The following is a 17,676-nucleotide window of genomic DNA, read 5'->3' as shown; positions in this document are numbered from 1 at the left end:
GGGCGAAAAGGCCCCCTTTATGAAGGCGTCTGGCCAGAGTAAACCGCGACTCTTGTCGTCCCGTTGCTGTGCAGAGTTGCTGAGCAATGGCGCTTGCTGACCGCTGTCGATCTCTTTTCGCTTGCAGGACGATATATCGGTCATCCCCTGCGGTTATCGTCATCGGGCGGCCACCACCAACCTTTCTAACGGCTGTACCTGTGGTTTGGAACGCTTTCCAAAGCGCGCGAAGCGACATTTTTGTTGATTCCGAACTCTGCAGCTACACTGGTAACAGTACGCCCCTCCTGCAGCTTTCCGATCATTCTTCCAAGTGTGAAGTCGTCCAGGTGATTTCTTCTATCCATACTTCACGAACTGACTCACTGGCACTTGCAGCGAATATGTTGAATTGCGTCTCCGTTCTTCCTTTGATTCTACTGTTGAGCTGCGTGCGCCGACATCACGCGTTTTGTGTACGCTCACGTCGCCTCTGACTTTTCGTTCCTGATATTTGCATACGCATGACGTTTCTACTGACTTACGTGTTCATTGTGCTGATCTCCAGACCTCATTTTCTGCAATTTCATGGCTATCTGCTAAATTTTTACATTGTTGCTTAAGGTTTGCACACCAGTTTATTTACCAATTGAACAAATAGCACTAGGTTTGATTTATATATATGTGTGTGTATTGAAATTCAGTAATAAAATTTCAAAGATTTGAAATGATTAAATGTCTATTTAGACAGTTTGTATTCTTTAAACTGCAAATGCAAACTGAGAAACCTTTTGCATTTTTTTCGATAAATCCTTTTACTTTAAGTCCTAAAACATATACAGGTACGGATTAAATTATTTATTATTTCACTGCTTATTTAAAATTATATACTTTATAGAAACAAGGATGGGTTTTGCAAAATACTGAAAAGAAAAATTATTTGAAATGAAAATGTGACTGAGATCATATTTGTTTTAAAGATTTTAGATAAAAGTGCATTTTTATTTTTTTCTCAGAAACTAATTCATTAATTGCAAAATCATTCCTTGAAGTTATTAAGAACACTCTAATAAATACAATAAAAAAACTGGGGGGGGGAGACATTGAAAATTGTAGAAGAAAAAATACATTTTAATTGTAGAATTTTTCTTCAAAAATTTAAATTAAAAAAAATTACTAGCAAAAACTTTTTTTCAGCTTAAAATTATTTTGTCTCACAAAACCATTTAATAATATTCATAAAAAATAGATAAAAATGCTTAATTAAAAAAAATCATTCAAAAGGTACCGAGTCCCTTGTCGCGTTGAAGCCGATATGCACTTGTCTTAACTTTAGTTTTAATTTGAACGATATTTCTGGAATACCTAGCATCAGATTACCTTGTTTGTATTTGTCTATAATTTCCGTATCTTGTACAGTTCTAATTTTTTTGGGGGATGCTATCACATCTCCAGACATCTATCAGTGCGATTGTTTCGCTGACAGTCCAGCGAGCAGTAACTAAAATTAAGTGAACCGCGCAGTATAGTACGGGAAATCTCCCCATTTGCCCTGCTCCCGAGAGGTAAGGAACATTCAACCAAGTTCTGCCTCCAATTCGGCGAGGCAGTTAATGTTTGTTCCCATGTGATTGGGACACATTGGAAGAACCGGTTTTCGCTACCGGTCGAATCTGCTCTTGTGAACGGGGCTTAAGATGGCCCAAAGGTTAGAAACGAGAGTATCCGAAATGGGTCAGCTTTGTTGGGAAATCGAATGTTGTATTATTAGTAGAAATATGATGAAACTGGTAGTATATACTAAGGTGTTAGACGTTTAACGCCTGAGCAATGAATGCGAATGCCAGAGACTATATGGTGAGGCAGATGAGTTTCTATACGTGGCTAAACTGACAGCTAAATATACCTTGCAGGTTCAAGATATAAGTGAATCTCAGCGTATCCACATCAGATATTTTCTTCACATGTTCAACATTGACGTTTAAGATTGTAAAGGGCCTTTAAGCTTTGGGATTGGAGCATGCAACAATGGAAATCATATTCATGGTCTTGTTAGCGTACAACCTGTTCCAGACAAATAGCTGATCGACATATGTTACGGGATGTAAACTGACTGTTTATGGAGATGTTATGCCTTAAAGAGCAATCTAATGGGCGGTAGTTGTTGTTGAACTCACGACGATAGCTGTGGACTACGTGGACATAATTTGCTGACCAATAACACTATTCATGATTACTCTTCTCCCCCCTCTTGCAGCAAGACAAAATTTTTTTTGCAATTCAAATTGCGCTACAGTGGTTAGTTATGCATATTGATGAATTCCTTGATGTCCTGGGCACTTATTCTTTGAATATTAATTCCACTGGGCTCAACTGGGATGCTATAGAACGCCAGCTGAGAACTTACCAATCGCCTCCTCGTAATCTTTGGAAAATTGATCCTCTGTTTCCAAACCTCGTATAGTTTTTCTCCGGACACGTACCAAGAACTTGTAAAATCCATGGCACAATTGGTTGCAGCTATTTTGCTTGAGATGATTGAGCAACAAAGTACCAGCCATAATGTTTTAACTTGTCAGCGTAGCTGGTAGCTGTAAACGTAAACATTGATCAACTGAGTGCATCCATGACAAAAGTATTTTCTCTTCGCCCTTCTTTCCTCTTCGCCATTTCTTTTCTGCTTGTCTTATTGAATCATATTAAACAAGATCCTGATGTCCCTCCTAAAGATGGAAATAATTTAAAGTAAACAATAACTTAAGTAAGCAACTCATTCCCTAAAGCTCATTAATCTAACTATAATTATAAAACTAACATCACAACAGCTCGCAGAGAGCAAATGACAACTTAGATAATAATAATAAGGCTTATAACATACTATTGACTGCATTACTAAAATCTTTAAATTACAATTATCTCTACATATAATAAAAGAATGTGTCTGTGTGTGTCTTTCGTTTGTGCTGCGCGTAAGCTAATAAATAGACTCAGGGCTATGAAATTTGGTACATAGGTGTATCTAGACCAGAGTCAGAGTGCACCTCGAAGCGATTTTTTTGGAAATTCGAATCAGATTTTTTTAAAAAAAATTTTATCTTTTCTGATAAAATCGCATCATTTTGAATAGTTTCATTCTTTTAGAAAATTCTTTTAGAAATGGGGTTTTGGCAACAAATTTTCATTCAATGCTTTGTACACTCGATTGCTGACTGTTGAAAATATGAGATGAAATATTTATTGCTTATTTCACTGTTTTTAAGATACTGAAAAGTTTAGCATGTTCTTTTTTTTTTTTTTTTTTTGTTGCTACGGGAAGTTGGTTAACTTATTTAAGAGGATAATTAATATTTGTATTAAGGGATATTGCTTATTTCATTGTAATTTTTTTAATATGTGATATATTTTTATTTATTTAGTTTTTTTTGATAAAGTTGTTCTGTTGAGTAAAATTCTGTGCAGGTTTTAAATTTAATGATGGGTGTTCCCTTTAAGCATTTTTCTGGTACATTTAAAAGCCAGACTAAGGCTGGCCGCTTTAGCGGCTAGTAAATATATATAAATAACATTTTTCTTGTTTTCGAAAGTAAAATATTTAAAACTTAGGATTCAATTTGAAATTGTTTTATAAATCGTTACTATCTTCAGTTTCAAAACAAATAATAATTAAATTAGACATTTTAATGTTTTTCAGTGTTTTCGGATACTGAATTAGTTCTTTTGTCTATTAACAGTAAGTATAAACTTTGCGAGTAAACATGTCAGAAGAGGGGGGGGGAAATCAGTCAAAAATGTGAAATTTAATTTTAAAATTCCGAGCAATAACAAATGTCAAAGATAAAGGTATCCATAGCAAATCTGAAAAGTTTTATCAATTCCAAATATAAATAGTATAGCGAATATAAAAAAAAAAGTGTGGTAATACTTAGCATTCTGTAGAAGTGGATATTGATAAGCTATAAAAAGCGTCCACGACACGCACATTTTGTTTTTTCTTCGCCTTTTCTTGGATCTTGGATCATATCTTTACTGCCGGCTTTAGCTACTAGGAGTTCTTACCAGTATATTATTATACCATAGGCCATAAAGTTAAAAATTTAAGAGGTGTATTTAAAAATACACCACGCCCGAAGGCGAGATCAATAAATGAGAGAACTCATAAAATAAGTTATGCTAAATTGCATATCAGGGCATATCATGGGTGATTATATCAATGGCGGCGAGAGGCGAAATGAAAGTCTAAGCTTCTGGGTGAGTCTAGAAGAACAGAAACACGTGATCGGCATCCGGCATTAAGATTGGTCGAGGAGTCAGAGTTCTAAAAATGAAGTTTTTAAAATTTTTTGGAAATAAATAAAGTTCGAACATAGTAAAAGCAACATCTATCTGTGAATTTAAGAGTCCCATGTCTTTTGAAACACTTGAAAATCATCTAAACTTGCGATATAATCATTAAATGAATAGGAAACTGTAAAAGGCGAAAATAAGTCTCACTAGGGCTAATGAGTGAGAGTAAGCACTTGGTGTTGACCACTGACTTTGATTTTAAAACATACGATACGAAATAGTAAAAATAAAAAGTAAAAGTAAAAATCTTGGTTGAATAAGTAGTAAAATGAAGAATTCATTAATGAAAAATAAAGTCCTAACTTTGCAAAGTTCATTTTTCTTGAACAGCAACTGAAGAGTAATAGTAAAATAAAAATTTTGTACAAAATATTCACTATCACTTAGAATTGTGGTGGATCGTTCGAGGTCTTTTCACTACGTGCTCAAAAGTAGAGTTATAGTCTGTAAGCGATTTAATAGCTTCATAGGGAGAATTTCTTATATCTTTAAAGAAGTTGTGTGCAGAAATTAGGATTTGGCCGTGAATTGGGTTGATCTCCAGGTCTTTGTGAATTTGACAATTTCGCGTGCGTTCACTATGCTACGTAAGATTTTGTTTTGAAGAACAATTAATTTTTGTCTGTCTATTTTTCGGGCAGTAGCCCAGGCTGGATCTGCATAGAGGATTATTGGGCGAATAAGTGAGATGTAGATATTTTTCTTGGTACGGAGGTTTAACTTAGATTTGCCTTTTCTAATCATTATCTTTTATATAAAGCGGCTTAAGTGTGCGTCGCCGATAGTTTATTGTTGCCACTCGGAAAAATGAGCGCGGAAATTAACGTTTCCTCAGTTTAAAGTCGTACGAAGATGAGAAAGGTCTCGATGGATTCGGAGAATTTTTTAGAATCCGAGGCTACGCGTCTCGCATTTCAACTCGGCACCGTTTCGTAGGTATTCGAGAAAAAAGAATTTGGCACGTAGCCAAATGCCTCTAATAGGGAAAACCCAAGAAAGAAAGGGGAAAATGTAGGGAAAACGTAGGGGGAAAATTAGCTTTTATTTAATATCTCGGCTAATTAAAGTACCTCGAAGACGAATGGTCAAAATGGCATGCCACGGACCTGCGGAATCCAACGGCGTGCTTCGCTAAGGCCGTGACCCAGCCGTTTCGGAGGAGATAATGTTATTTCACCCCATACATATATGCGGCTTAAGTGTGTGTTTGTCGGCGATAGTTTATTCGTTGCTTGCATAACTGTACTAGCGAGTGAGGTGAAGTTGCCACGGCACAAGGTTGCAGTTTCAATTGAGGCGTAGACAATTTCCTGTAAAACTTGCCTTTGCTATGACCATCAATAAGTCTCAGGGCCTTAAGCGTGTTGGCATATTTTTACCTGAGCCAGCATTTAGACACGGCCAACTTTATGTTGCCTGCTCAAGAGTTCGTGAAAGAACAGACGTAAAATTAAAAATAATGGATGGACTTCTGCAAGGCGAGCTTAAAAATGATGAAAAGATCTACACAAGAAATGTTGTGTACAAAGAGATCTTTGACATGTGAATTAAAATTTTATTATTTAAATCACCTTTATTTATTGAGCTAGCGGTGGTTCTTAAGAAGTGTACCGCCAGTGGTTTCCTTCATTGCACTCTACTTTAAGCAATTAAGAAAGTAGAAGGGGGAAACCACGTGGGGCAGTAAGCAAAGAGACGTCCTCGCCGCCTGCCCTGGGTAATTCAGTTGGAATTAGCAGACACCTTTGCACAAATCATTTCAATTACAATTTATGATATCTAAAACAGCGGTCATTTCGTATGACCGACGGGCTTTCTAGTATAAGATAAACGAAGTTCTTAAGCTTATTTTTTCTACTATTGAATCTAACGACTAATTAGAAATATTAAATATTTTTATGAAATAGTACTAAGTGAAGGCATTAAAATCATTATGTATTTTTCTTTATTTTTATGATGACTATTTTTGGAGGTTGGCCGCGCAAGCGGATAGTATTCAAAGTTATAATCATAATTATCTTTGGTAAGCAGTTTTGATTTTCAAAATCTTTCCGCACAGTACAGTGAACCACTTATTGTTTTAGGCAAAAATTAAATTTGAACTAAAATATGATACTCAACTGGTGATGCAATTTGGGCACTGATTATTAAGCCTATGAGGCGAGGTTATGAGGGCGGGAGAGCCTATGGGTTATGAGGGCGGGGTGGGTTCGGCTTTTGTTGTATATTATTTTAATACTGAGATCTATCATTATAAATTGGGCCTTGAAAAATATAACTCTGTTTATCAAGCCGAGCCCATCGTCGTCCTCTATGCCCTCAAATGGATATTGAAAAGTAATTTTGCAAGAAATTCTAACTTCTATATTTTTACAGATTGCATGTCTTGTTTAAATGCACTTTATAATGCAGAAAATAATAATGGTCTGATTATCGATATTAAAGATCTTTACCCAAAACTATCCTTATCCTTTAATATTAAGTTTGGTTGGGTTAAAGCCCATATCGGAATATACGGTAATGAGAGAGCGGATGTGCTCGTAAAAGAGGCTGCCATAGGGAGTGCTTCGGGACGCCCTATGTTCAGGGTTAAAAAAAAAAAATAGCAGCTAAAGTTATTTATTCGTATTATTTTAAGCAATGGCAGTTACAATGGAATTCTTCTGAAAGGAAAAGTCGCTATTTGAAGCATTTAGAACTGATTAGGAAAAAAAAAAATCTTTAATGATTTTGAAGTTAACCAGTTTCTGACCGGACATGGGCGTTTCCCGGGATACTTCGCTAGGTTTAAGATACAGAACGACGATAAATGTAAACTATGTGATCAATTTGGTGATGCTAAGCATTTCCTCGAGGTCTGTCCCTACTTTGATGGCTTAAGAAACAATAAAAATATTGATTTTGAAAATCTCTTTTTATGCTATAAAGATTTCGCCCAATTATGTAAATCTGCGATGAAATTTATTGACGGTGAGCGCCAGGCAGTGGGAATCAGTGTATGATATTTGCATTGTATTGCTATCACTATTTGGTATATTTTAATAATTTGTTGTTACCATTGTTTGTGTTTGCTATTCGCTTTTTTGTTTTTGTCTTTAGTGTCTGCTCTTGTCTAAATGTTTGTATTTGTTTATTTGTTCCTTCTCTTCACTTTTATGTTTATAATTATTATTTACACATGATTATTCTCATTTAGATATTTTATGTTTCATTTTTTCATTTGTTGAAATGGGCATGGCCTGTCATGACCATAAGACCAACTTGTTTGGTTAGACGGGTCGGGCTGCGCCTGCTACTGATACTGATACTGATTATAAAGCCTGGAACAGGGGAGGAAAGGGCGTTGGGGGTATTATGATGAGAGAAAAAGAGGTAAATTGTAAAGGAGAAATGACACGACAATATAATTTTACCAACAGAACAAACCTTTTTAAATAACAAACCTTTTTTTTATTCATCCCTTTCTTTTTATTTACAGGACAAAGAAAGTGCTATCAATCATATCCTTCGCAAAGTTCAAAAAATCAAAGCTAAAATTAGTGCGGCTCATGAAATATTGGCTACAAAAATTCTGATAAGAGAGCGTAAGTAAAATGTTACAATATTTCTTGATGTTACAGTATTTCTTGATGTTATGCAGCGTCGTTTAATCTGCTGTAGTTTGTTATTTACAAATGCCGAAGAGTTGATAAAGTGGTAAAGTACGAAAAAAAATCAAGAAATAAAAAGTTAACAAAAAAAAAAAAAAAAAAAAAAAAAAAAAAAAAAAAAAAAAGCCACCCCTGAAAGTTTTAAGATTTTAAATTACGTCCAAATGGGCGTTTTTTTAACGTTTTGTGTGTTACCTTTATTTATTAAATATCATGTTCTTCGCACAATCACAAAATTCAATTCAACAGCAAAATAATTTTAAAATGAGCATATCTTTAGAATACAATAGTCCTTCAGGGACAAAGTCCCTTTAGACTGAAAACAAGTACTTAATGTCAGATATCATTTTGTTATATTATGTATATTTTTATCTAATGCATTTACAAATATGTTCCTTATCCAAGAAATGCGCGAAGTAAGAGTACCATAATTTGAAATTATTAAATAAAAGTTAGAGAATACTAAATGTTGCAAGAGATTTCAATAGCATTTGAAAGCAAGCTAATAAACCAAATCAGATTTAAAGAAACAGAATTAAAAATTTTTGATTTTCTTCTAATGCTTCCAAAATCTAGGAAGTCAAAATTTTAAATATTGTTGCGTGCGTACGGGTTCATTATGAAATGAATGCACAAGTCCGATGAAAAATGAACAAAAATTTATTATTATCACAACAAAAATGCTTAAATCTTCTCTATCATGCAGTATTACAATATCTCACAGTAGTTTTCTGTTAACTACTCAAATGTCCAATAGAACGTAATTCAAAACAGCTAAAGAAAGCTAATCCGCGAATTCGCTACAATCAACAAGAGCAGTTTTCTAAACAACAACAAACTAAGCAACTACAAACAAACTGAGATGTTTTCCTCCTTTTATAAGATTTTAAAATCACGCGCTAAAATTTTCCAGTACTTTCTCGAAATCAAAAAGAGATATTTATTTATTTAATGCACGCGCTCTTGTATTTTCAATTTTCCGGCTTAGCTTTCTTTTAATATTCGTCACGCGCTGCACTGCGCGAGAAACAAAACCATTTAATTTATAATTGAACTAACATTAGCTTTTTAAATACCAAATTCGTAACAATATTATGATAAAGCTAGATTAGCCAGGTAAAATAATTGAAAGCATACCATGTTGGTCTCATCGTCGATAAATAATTAGCGAGTCTTCTAAAAAAATAAAATAAAAAAAAAAAAAAAAAAAAAAAGAAAGGGTTCAAATTTTAAATTACGTCCAGAGGGGCGTTTATTTAACGTTTTGTGTGTTATCTTTATTAAATATTCTGATCTACGTTCTCAAACTATAAAATTCAGTTGAACAACAATATCGCAAATTAATTTTAAAATGAGCATATCTGTTGTATCTCTCATCATACAGCAAGGATAAGTCTGGCAACAGCTGCAGGAAGAAAAACTTGGCAGTGCTGGAATGGCAACAGCGGATGATATTCTATAGTTTTTAGATATTTTGATTTTGAGTCGATGTTTTTTTGCGTCTTTTGCGATACTATTGCGTCACCACATTTGAGTTTTGGGTGAATGAAATGAATCCGCTGTCCCGCTGCAGATATTAGTAAAATATATTTAGAAAATTAGCTGCGTTGGAAGGGATGAATCCTTGTGGTTGAATTTGCGGTAATTTTCCTCCTAAAGTTGCGTCGAGTTCAGAATATTATGCCAGGCTTATTCACGCTGGTGCAGATAAGTTCAAATTTTGTTATTGTCTTTATAGTGTATAACTTGCAAATATATTAATAGAATTCTATTACATAAACATTTAAAATTCTGGAATGGTGTTTAAAATTTTAGATGTAGAGTATTCACATTGCTATGTCGGAGCTAGTGGCAGTCAGGTGTAAAGTAAAATTGTTTTTGCTCCTAGACATAACAAAATGGCGAGCCAGCCAGGATTGCGATCCTGATTCGAATGTGTTGGGATTATTATATTAATATAGTTGAGAAAGTTTTGTGTTTGCTATATTATATTATTGTAGAATTAAATATTAATTTAAGTGTTATTTGGAAACGCAATGCGTTTTATCGTCTGCAATGTTGAATTTCGTGTTTGTATTCAAATTACTTTCAATTTTCAATCGAAATGCTATGCGTTAAATCGTCTGCAGAGTAAACGTACAAAAGGTTATACGTTAAATCTTCTACTGTGATATTCAAAATTATTTTGTTTTGCTGTATTATGAATGTAATGACATATTGTTATTCATTTTTATTATATTGAGTTATATTTTTAGAATTGCTGAGTAAAGACGTTTTTGAGGATTTGTCCGATTGATGATAACATTACAGATTTTGAGTTTTAAGTGGGTCTGCATTTAAAGATAAAATGAATGTTGATATGTTGAAGAAAAAGCGTGCAACGGCACGCAGTGCCTTTACTAGGACGGCTAAGATTCTAAAAACCGAACTTTGTAAAGATGTTCAAGCGGATAGAGATGTATTGAAAGACAAAATTTTGAAGTTGCAGATGATAATTGCTGAGTTGAGATCTTGCGATTCAGAAATACTAGATTCAATGATTAAGGGAAAAGCCGCTTACGATGATCTGGAAACAGAGGTCATAGGTTGCGAAGAATATTCAGATGAGTTTATCACGCTTAATCGTCGGGTGAAAGAGAATATAGATAATGCGGTTGACCGTAGTGTTAATACGAGTTCTAACACGGATAGTAGCATAAGTGCTTCTAATGAAAAACGGTACAAGTTGCCGAAAATTCAAATTAAAAAATTCGATGGACAATTATTAAGTTACCTTACATTTTGGGGTCAATTTAAGAAGATCCATGAGGATAAGGAGCTTAATGACGTTGACAAATTCCATTATTTAGCTCAATCAATGTTACCCGGAACTCGGGCTAGTGAGTTGATAGATAGTTCTCCTTTAACGTCTGAAAATTACCCGAAAGCTATTTCTGCGTTTGAGGAGCGTTTTGGAAACAAGGAAATTTTAACTGAGATATATGTGAGGGAATTGTTAAAATTAATTATCCAAAATGTACGCTCACAAGGGAAGGATCGGTTGCCGCTAGTGTCACTGTTTGACAAAATCGAATCCCATCTAAGATCTCTAGAGTCTTTAGGCTTAGCCCTCGATACTAATGTTTCCTGGTTATATCCCATGGTCGAGTCTTGTCTGTCTGCTGAGATGCTTCGAGTATGGCAGAAAAGCGTTTTGTTCAGTAAAGAAGGATCACGTCTCACAAATCTCCTGGAATTTTTGCGTAAAGAGGTCGAAGGAGAGCAGAGAGTTAAACTAGCTAGGTCTGGATTTGAAATTTCTTCTACTTCGCGCAATGAACATTCTAAAGATGTAAAAGTTAAGACCAAAAAACCAATCGCTAGCGCAGCAAGTCTAGTTGCTGCCAAAGAACAAAAATGTGTTTTTTGCGGAAAATCTCACGAAAGCAAAGAATGTTTTACAGCTCGATCGATGAGCTTAAAGGAAAGATTAGACAAATTAAGAGAATTAAAATGCTGCCACCGCTGTCTTAAACCAGGGCATTTTGCGAAGAAGTGTTCACAGTTTATTCAATGCTATTTGTGTAGGCGATCTCACCCTATAATTTTATGCCCGGAGGTATCAGAAAACAATGCTGACAATAAGGAAAAACGAAACGAGTCAGTAATGGTACAAAGTACAATGTTCTCTCCCTTATGCAGGAATGAAATCACTCTTATGACGTTAATGGTTGAAATAGTTGTAGGCACTGTAAAGAAGGTGGTCAGGTGCCTCTTGGATTGTGGATCCCAACGATCTTACGTTTTACAAGCCACAGCTGAAGCTTTAAACCTGAAAAGCACTTCCTCTGAAACTTTAACTCACGCGTTATTTGGCGGAACAAAGACTGAGTCAAAAATTCACAAGAGATATTCTATAGGTCTAAGCCCGATTGAGAAAAACAAAGTGTACAAACAATTTAGTTTTCTGGATCAAAATACCATTTGTGGAGGCATACCACGCATACCTAAAGGACTGTTATTGAAGGAATTAAAAACACACAGAATTTGGATTTCAGATGTCGGTGAGGGTCACCCGGAAATAGAAATCCTCATAGGGAGTGATATTTATGGGCAAATACTTACTAGTGAAGTAATTCAGCTTGAGGGTGGTTTGACAGCCATAAATACTAAACTGGGATGGACGCTGTGCGGGGAATCGAAAGGAAAGATTATCCAAAGTTTTGAGGGTACCCCATCTATGTTAGTAACTAATCTTCTTATTCAAGAAATGGAACCTTCCTTTATGTGGAAATTAGAAACTATCGGCATTGCAGATGATGCGCAAAGCATTTCCAGGGTCACAGAAGATCAAGCAGCGAAAGAGCAATTTTTTAGGGGCCTTCGCAGAACCGGAGATGGTAGATATTGCATGAGTTTACCTTGGGCTCTAAAATACCCTCCTGATATTCCCTCTAACTGGCATATTGCAGAAAAAAGGCTCTTTGCTACTACGAGAAAATTGAGAAAATTAAATAAATTTGCTGATTATAGTACAGTATTTAACGAATGGCTAGCGGAAGATGTCATAGAAATTGTCCCAAAATCAGTAAAGAATGACGGAGGGCATTATTTACCACACCATCCAGTAATAAAATTAGGTAGCCTTACTACCAAGATTAGGCTTGTATTCGGTGCGTCGAGCAAAGTCGTTGGTTCGCTTTCGCTAAATGATTGCTTGATAAAAGGTCCAAACCTTGTAGAAATCTCAGCCATTCTAATGCGGTTTAGGGAAAAGGCAATTGGTGTAACATCCGATATTAGGCGGGCCTTTTTACAGATTAAGGTAGAGCGTGAGGATCAAAATTACTTAAAGTTTTTGTGGTGGGTAAATAATAGAATTAAAGTGTTTCGTCACAAGAGGGTTGTTTTTGGGTTAACTAGTAGCCCCTATTTATTGGCAGCTGTGATTTCATTTCATTTGTCCCACGTTTCACCTGAATTTAAAGCTGTTGCGAATAAACTTGCCAAATCATTTTATGTTGACAATTGTGTCACGTCATTCGATGATAACGAAGAGCTAAAGGTTTTTATGAGCCAGTCGATTACTATTATGGCAGAAACCAAAATGGATCTACGAATGTGGACTTTTAATCAATATGGTGATCAAGAGCTAGCAGCTGAAGATAGTGATCCATTCTCCGCAGTTCTAGGCTTGCAGTGGGACCGACGAGATGACAACCTTACAATATCCGTCCAAAGAGAAATCGTTAAAAGAGACTTATCAAAAGGAGACTATTGTCTCTAATCCATGCTGTTATTGACCCGCTAGGTTTCTTTGTGCCCGTCATATTACCTGCGAAATTAATTCTTCAAGAGGCTTGGGCAACAAAATCGACCTGGGATAAGCCATTACCGGATGAACTTCAAAAAAGATTTGAGAAATGGTACGAAAGGTTGCCTAGTCTTTCCAGCCTTAAATTACCTCGTCGCATGGGTCATGGAAATAAGGATTCATGGACTCTACACGTCTTTTGCGATGCCAGTCAAGCTACTTATGCAACTGTCATTTACTTACGAAGTATGGAAGAAGACAAAGTTTTCGTGAAATTCGTCATAGCAAAATCACGGGTATCGCCCTTAAAGAAAATAACTATTCCGCGTTTGGAGTTGCTAGCCTGTGTTCTAGGTACACGCTTGGCAAGGTATACTGTTGAAACCCTGTGCTTAGTCGATGTCCCGATATATTACTGGACAGACGCTACTGTGGCTCTTAGCTGGATACAACGAGAGGAAAACTGGGGAGTATTTGTGAATAATAGAGTAAAGGAGATTCGGAAACTCTCGAAGCAGGAATGTTGGAGACATATCTCTGGGAAATTGAATCCGGCAGATGTGGCATCTCGTGGCTGTACGCCTGAACATTTGCGGCAATGCAATTGGTGGGAGGGCCCCGAATTTCTGAAAAGCTCTCCGAAAGAATAGCCAGACTTTGAGTTTACTCCAGACGAAAATTCTGTTGCAGCAGAAATTAAGAAGGGAGTAATTGTCAATTTGAGTATAAAATTAGAAGATTCTGAGTGGTACAAACGTTTTTCGAGTTTTTCTAAAATAGTTCGAGTATTCTGCTGGGTTCTATGCTTTTCTAATAAACTCCTAAAGAAGCCCTCGTATTCTTCGGATACCTTAACAGTAGAAGAAAAAACTGACGCCGAAACATTTTTGTGGAGTTTAGAGCAAAGGAAACACTTTCAAGAGAAAGGAGATTCCGTCCATGGATTGTTGGTAGTGAGAGACAACGACGGAGTCCTCAGAGTTAAAACTAAAATCATTGAACGTAATGATGAATTCTGCTTCCTTTATCCCCTGTTGCTTCCGTCCAAGCATTATTTAACTAAATGCATCATAAGAGAGTATCATGAAAAGAACTGTCATGCGGGAGTGCAGATATTAGCTGCTAAGTTAAGAGAGCGATACTGGATCATTTCGTCGAAACGTAATATAAGATCTTGCGTAAGTCGATGTGTAGTATGTAGGAGATTTACCGCTAAGGCTTTATGTATCCTTCCGATCCAGTTACCCCTTGACAGAATAAGAGATTCGGCAGTCTTTGAAACAACTGGAGTCGATCTTTGTGGACCTTTACTTCTGAGACCAAAGAGTAAAGCTTGGATCGTCTTGTTCACCTGCGCCTTATACCGGGCAATTCACCTGGAGCCTGTCACCTCTCTGAGTACCGAAACGTTTCTACAGACTCTGAGACGGTTCATTGCCAGACGAGGCAGTCCTGCGACAATGTATTCAGATAACGGAACCAATTTTACCGGAGCAGACAATGCTCTGAGATGCCTGGATTGGAGAAAAATCACAATTTCCCAATAAAATAGAAATTCACCCCCCTACGGCTGCGTGGTGGGGGGCGATGGTGGGCGCGCTTAGTTCGTTCCACCAAGACTCTTCTCGTGCGAATTCTAGAGAGATCGTCGGTGAATTTCGAGGAGTTACTGACCGTCCTGTGTGATGTTGAATCCACATTAAACAACCTTTCTTTAACATACATCTATGATGATTCGGAAGAGCTCGTACCTTTGACACCTTACCTGTTTTTGCAAGACATAAAACAAGCGGGGGTACCAGATCTGGATTACATCGATTCCCAGAAACTGAATGTGCGTGCAAATTACTGCAATACGTTGAGACAAGAACTGAGAAGTCGCTTCCCCAAGGAATATCTGGCTCAACTAGTGCAGAAGGCAAGCGCTTCATGTCAAAACCTAAAGGTGGGGGATGTAGTCCTCATAGAACTAGACAATAAAAAACGTGTAATGTGGCCAATGGGCAAAATTGTAAAAATATTCAGTAGCAGAGATGGGGCTACCAGAGTGGTACAGGTAAAAACAAGCAGTGGATATTTGATAAGACCAATCAAAAAAACTGTATCCATTAGAAGTTTCAACTACCACTGATCCTGTGCTAACTCTGGCAACTGAAAACAGATCTAGATACGGTAGACTCTTAAAACCAAGGACATGCTCTTAGACATAATGTACAATATAGACGTGTTGGACTTATATCCTCTTTTCTTTAGCAATGACTTTAATTAGAAGTTTATTCTTTATTGATTTCATTTTAGTATGATCTGTTATATATATTGTATGTTAACCTAGTTTCTTTTATGTGATTTCTAAACTAATATATAGTACTGTTTTGTTTTATTCGTAATGTTAGAAAACTTTGTGCAATGTCTGATTTTGAGAAAATCAGGGTGGGAGGATGTTGTATCTCTCATCATACAGCGAGAATAAGTCTGGCAACAGCTGCAGGAAGAAAAACTTGGCAGTGCTGGAATGGCAACAGCGGATGATATTCTATAGTTTTTAGATATTTTGATTTTGAGTCGATGTTTTTTTGCATCTTTTGCGATACTATTGCGTCACCACATTTGAGTTTTGGGTGAATGAAATGAATCCGCTGTCCCGCTGCAGATATTAGTAAAATATATTTAGAAAATTAGCTGCGTTTGAAGAGATGAAACCTTGTGTTTGAATTTGCGGTAATTTTCCTCCTAAAGTTGCGTCGAGTTCAGAATATTATGCCAGGCTTATTCACGCTGGTGCAGATAAGTTCAAATTTTGTTATTGTGTTTATAATGTATAACTTGCAAATATATGAATAGAATTCTATTACATAAACATTTAAAATTCTGGAATAGTGTTTAAAATTTTAAATGTAGAGTATTCGCATTGCTATGTCGGAGCAGTCAGGTGTAAAGTAAAATTGTTTTTTCTTCTAGACATAACAATATCTTTAGAAATTCCGATACAGAGTCTCGCGCTCTAGAGATAAAAATGTTTTTTTTTCTGTACAACTTTGCCATTGCTTGCTTTGAAATCGTTGAGTTTGTTAATCAAAAATTCATTAAAGTTTTACAAAATATGAAATCGATCATAAAACAAACTCCAATTTCAAATTAGGGCTTCCCATGCCCATACTCTATGGAAGATTGCGTTTTTCAAATTTTGATAGCTCCATGTACCGTTGTTTTATCACACTACGAGAAACATATATACATTTATGCAGATTCTTCATTATTTAATTTCTTCAAATATAATACAGGGCGATAACATATGGTGGCAACGATTTGAAAAGTGATACAGCCTTTTGAAGTTTTCAAAGCAAAATGCTAAAACGAAATTAATAGTCCTTCAGGACAAATTGCCCCTTTAGACTAAAAAAGGGAGAGGTCACAAAATTATCAGTTAGTCATCGTTTGTAGGAATGATTAAATATTTTTACACATCAGCCATTCGTTGGGGTTCCAGAGTTTGTTTTCCCGTTTATAATAGGGTTCATGCAGATAAAGAAAGAAATACCTGAATTATTTAAAATATGTGTGAAATTTTAACCTCAACTTCGTTCAGTTAATGCCGATTAATGTTTTCTTTTAATATTTATTACAAGTATTCTGGAACGAAATGAAAATACTATCACATAAAGCTACCACATACACCATAATACTCCTCGTACCATAATGGGAAATATATCGCAAGTTACGAAGTTGGTTGAACAAGACAAAACCTCTTTGTGATGTAACGTTGTCTATGATTAGGTCGGAATACTAACAACAGCCGTACCTAATGGTAAGTAATTATTAAGTATTAAAGCTGTCTGGTAGAAATGTTCATACATGAGGCACAAGTTGTATCTGAAAACCATAAAGCCACATCTGATCATGTTTACACGGAAGTGAATAAACACTCTTACCGCCTTATTTCTAATGGTATTGTTCTCCAGAGCTTCAAAAGATAAATATTCACTACATATATAAATATCGAATGTCCTTTTCAGCGGTGTCAGTAACAAAAAGGTCGCGGTTTTTAAACAATGTGGTATACATATTGTTCCCTGAAAGTAAACCCTCATCATTTATCTCACTTCAAAGGGAACATCAGCAAAACTCTAGCAGATATTCACTAATCATATTTCTTTGTGTATAGAGTGAATCGAAGTACATCAGTGACCGTTTGGGTTACAGCATCTTGAGAAAGAGTGTAGGAAAAAGACCATCTGCATTCCATAATTCAAATATCATAATCTGAAAGCGGTACTGCGTAGCAAAATGATAACACATCGGTGGGTGCAGCAAAAATTTGAGAGACTTGGTTTGGTGAATACGGAACGGAGGTTTAACAACTGTTTTATTTTTAGTTGTAAACCGACTGGGATAAAATTGATCATGATCCAC

General features: G+C 35.9%; 1 protein-coding gene across 1 annotated transcript in view; it reads left to right on the top strand.

The window, feature by feature from the left end:
• The window catches only part of LOC146998104 (uncharacterized), a 42,996-nt gene that overhangs the window by 21,657 nt on the left and 3,663 nt on the right, over positions 1-17,676 (top strand). The window contains exon 4 of the mRNA XM_085812365.1: positions 7,802-7,907. Within this exon, the coding sequence (XP_085668491.1) occupies positions 7,802-7,907 (106 nt within the window). The remainder of the gene's footprint in view (positions 1-7,801; positions 7,908-17,676) is intronic.

This window comes from Stegodyphus dumicola, chromosome 3, assembly GCF_044657685.1.
Source record: "Stegodyphus dumicola isolate Sdum_Otavi_A_Nest chromosome 3, ASM4465768v1".
Classification (NCBI taxonomy): domain Eukaryota; kingdom Metazoa; phylum Arthropoda; class Arachnida; order Araneae; family Eresidae; genus Stegodyphus; species Stegodyphus dumicola.
Note: the sequence above shows the minus strand (reverse complement) of the source record. Positions and strands in the feature narration are given on the sequence as shown.